Raw genomic sequence first — 3,073 nt, forward strand, 5'->3', positions numbered from 1 at the left:
ACTCTGGCAGCTAGAAAGAAATGAATGTCAAGATGTTGATAAATAAGTATCATACCACCAATACCACCAATGAATTCAGGTCTAGAAAAATTGTGAGATTATAAAGGCACTCAAACCAATAGGCCTATTGTGTGAAAGTGTCACTTTCGTTGCTTGAACACAGTCAACCAATTCCAGCCTAAGCTATGTTACACCAATAGTGTTATTAGAATAATCCATGTCCTTACTGTTGGTAGTCATGTTTGCAGTAAAGTTTCCTCTCCCGGAAGTAGCAGCTGGTGGTGAGCGGTTGTTTACACACGGCGCATTGCAAACACTCCTCGTGCCATGAAGACTCGTTGACGCGCATCAGAAAGCGGTCGGATATGGGCCGCTGGCACCCCTCACACACCGCCTGGTGATGGCACTCCGTCCCTGGAGAGCAAATTCATCATTTTAATAACCCACTGACTTCATCTGAATTTTTAAAACAAGGACACACAAATAGGCTATTCAACAGCAAGTGGTTATTTTAAAATTGTCATCATTTTATAAAGGCTAAATAACTATAAGACACGGTCAAAAAATAAAAAATAAATAAAATAAAGGCGTGTGAATAATGACAACTGTCATAACTACAATTTACAAACAATATCGATAATTACAATAATAACAAAATGCTGATGCTACTACTACTACAAGTAATAATTATACTAGCATAATAAATAAAAATATGCAATTGCCAGAATTGTGACTGCACGTTCAAATGATTCATTCGGAATGAATAAAGTAGCCATAATAAGACTTATTATTACTTATTATTAAAACAAAACCACTGAATCGCATCTGTATAAATGCATTGTGATTAAAATGTAAGTAACGTGATTTTATGCATCAGTTATTTTCTGGGGGAAATAGCCGTGTATTCGGCCGGTTAAATGCCTGACACATGAGGATACATCAGTCGCCTGCATTGCTCTATTGCCTCAGTTTCAGCAATGGTCCTCTCGTACAACTGGATAAGAACAGCATTAATCAGTGCTCTGAAATTGTCTTTTCTTTTTTGCTCTATGACTAAGTGTTCAAAATAAAATGATATTCAAGACGTTCAAACACTCACCCAGCATAACTCCAAGTGTAGCTTGTCCCGACCGCAGCGGATGGTCTTCAATTTTTATACCGTCCAACATCTTTCAATATTTCCACCGTTACCTGTAAGGAAGCGCCGTCTTAGTGACTCAGGACCTGTTGTAATATCCATAACAATACATTGTCAGAGCTGTCCACGCTTGAAACAACATCACTTGATATTACAGCCTTGCATCTAAGATGGCCAACTCAAAAAAAAACGTTTCATTGCAACTGGCTCAGTTAAAGTTAGCATTTGCTCTTGATCAAACCTGCCTTTTGGCACATGATCACAACAAGACATGACTGTAGAACTCAAAACACGCATGAAATCACCTGTTAATTAATGGCTGGGTCAATCTGGACGTTTTCAGCACGAAGCGCAAAGTTTGACGGCTGTGCTGTCACGAACTGCGAGGGAGGGTCCTCCCTTTCCTACACCGTGCACAAGTCGCCTCGATTCACAAAAGTTTTCAGGAAATTAGTAAAATCCACGAAAACATTAAGGAGATGTCTAAACGTTAACTCTCAAATTAGTGCGCCATTCGGCTTCCTGCAGCTTGAGAAAGCTCAAAACTGAGCTAGGATTGAGAGAATGCACCCTCCCCTTTTGGTCGCGTCACTTTGCAGACTATTGACTGACATTGGGATGCTATTGGTGCGCCAGTTTTCGTGCACTCTGCAGAGTGGAACTAAACGCGTTCCGCCTCCACAATCCCATTGCTTTTCAAACCAGAGGCACACAAGGACAGTAAACAACGCTACGACAATTATGGTGAAACAATCCAATCTAGCAAGAAAGAAAGAAAGAAAGAAAGAGAGAAAGAAAGAAAGAGTTTTGTAATTAGATGTAGACTGAGATGGTATGAGGGAAGAAATTTAGAGCTGCAGGAATTTAGATTTCAATTCCAAATACACAAATATATAGGAATGTTGCATTTCGAGCCCTCCACGTCATTTTAAAAGTAACGCATTTATAGATTAATCGAATAAAAATAACAACACGCATTTGACAACTTGGACAGCATGATGGGTTATTAATGCTTAATAAAGCTTCGGCCAATTTCACGAACGAAATTGCGACGCAAAGAAGGAAAACAATGGCAAATATCTATTGATAGTCAACAATATCATCAACAACAATAATGTTATTATTATAATTATTATCATTAACAATAATAATAATCACCATCATAATAACAACAGCCTAACAATAATAAACGTTTAATGATAATTGAGGATTTAATTAATTATGATACCTTTTTTACCATAAGTAGCAGCAGCAGTAGTAGTAGTACCAGTAGGCTACATAGTGAGCCACACTTTGCATTACAGTGTCCATGTGCAGTGTACTTATGCAGACTATAGTAATATTTTTGTGAATAACTTAATATGTGGCACTGCTCGTAATTACGCATTGTTATTGCTGTTGTAATACATTATATTAACATGAAATAGAAATGTAACATCCACACTATAATGCAAAAATTGTGTTTTTGTTGTTGTCAATAGATGTAGTAGCTGCAAGTAGCTTTAATCGTAAAAAAGTGCACGTTTTACTCTACTTTGCTTGTAGACCGACTGCTCCGAGGCCTTCTCCTCTCATGCAGAGGCTGCTGGCTTTGATATCAGGTAGCGGAACATCATGCCTGGTCCGTCCGCATGCTTTGTGCCTTTGTGTCCATTATGAAGCCTCGAACCTTCTGACCCTCGTCTCCGATGCACCTGGAGATCAGGGCCGATAACCACAGACAGCGGCTGAAAGAAGCAGATGGAGTAAAAGGCAAACCCCGCTGTAGACAGATAGAGTCACTGGGACATAGTAATAATACTACCGATTAAACAGAAGAGATAAAAATCGAGCTAATGAGTGACATGTCCCACATTTTATTTAGTGCGCTTTATGGTTTTGTTCCTGGGAGGACTGCTTCGGTTAAATCTGTTCTCATCAAAAAACCAATAAACC

The 3,073-nt window shown here is 38.9% G+C and overlaps 1 protein-coding gene across 1 annotated transcript in view; it reads right to left on the bottom strand.

Annotated features, from left to right (window-relative positions):
- Window positions 1-1,240, bottom strand: part of LOC127415329 (LIM/homeobox protein LMX-1.2-like) — a 98,165-nt gene extending 96,925 nt beyond the window's left edge. The window contains 3 exon segments of the mRNA XM_051654053.1: window positions 228-414; window positions 1,100-1,172; window positions 1,175-1,240. Coding sequence (XP_051510013.1) covers window positions 228-414; window positions 1,100-1,172; window positions 1,175-1,240 — 326 coding nt within the window.
- Window positions 1,241-3,073: the final 1,833 nt, after the last annotated feature.

This window comes from Myxocyprinus asiaticus, chromosome 24 (genome assembly GCF_019703515.2).
Source record: "Myxocyprinus asiaticus isolate MX2 ecotype Aquarium Trade chromosome 24, UBuf_Myxa_2, whole genome shotgun sequence".
Lineage (NCBI taxonomy): Eukaryota > Metazoa > Chordata > Actinopteri > Cypriniformes > Catostomidae > Myxocyprinus > Myxocyprinus asiaticus.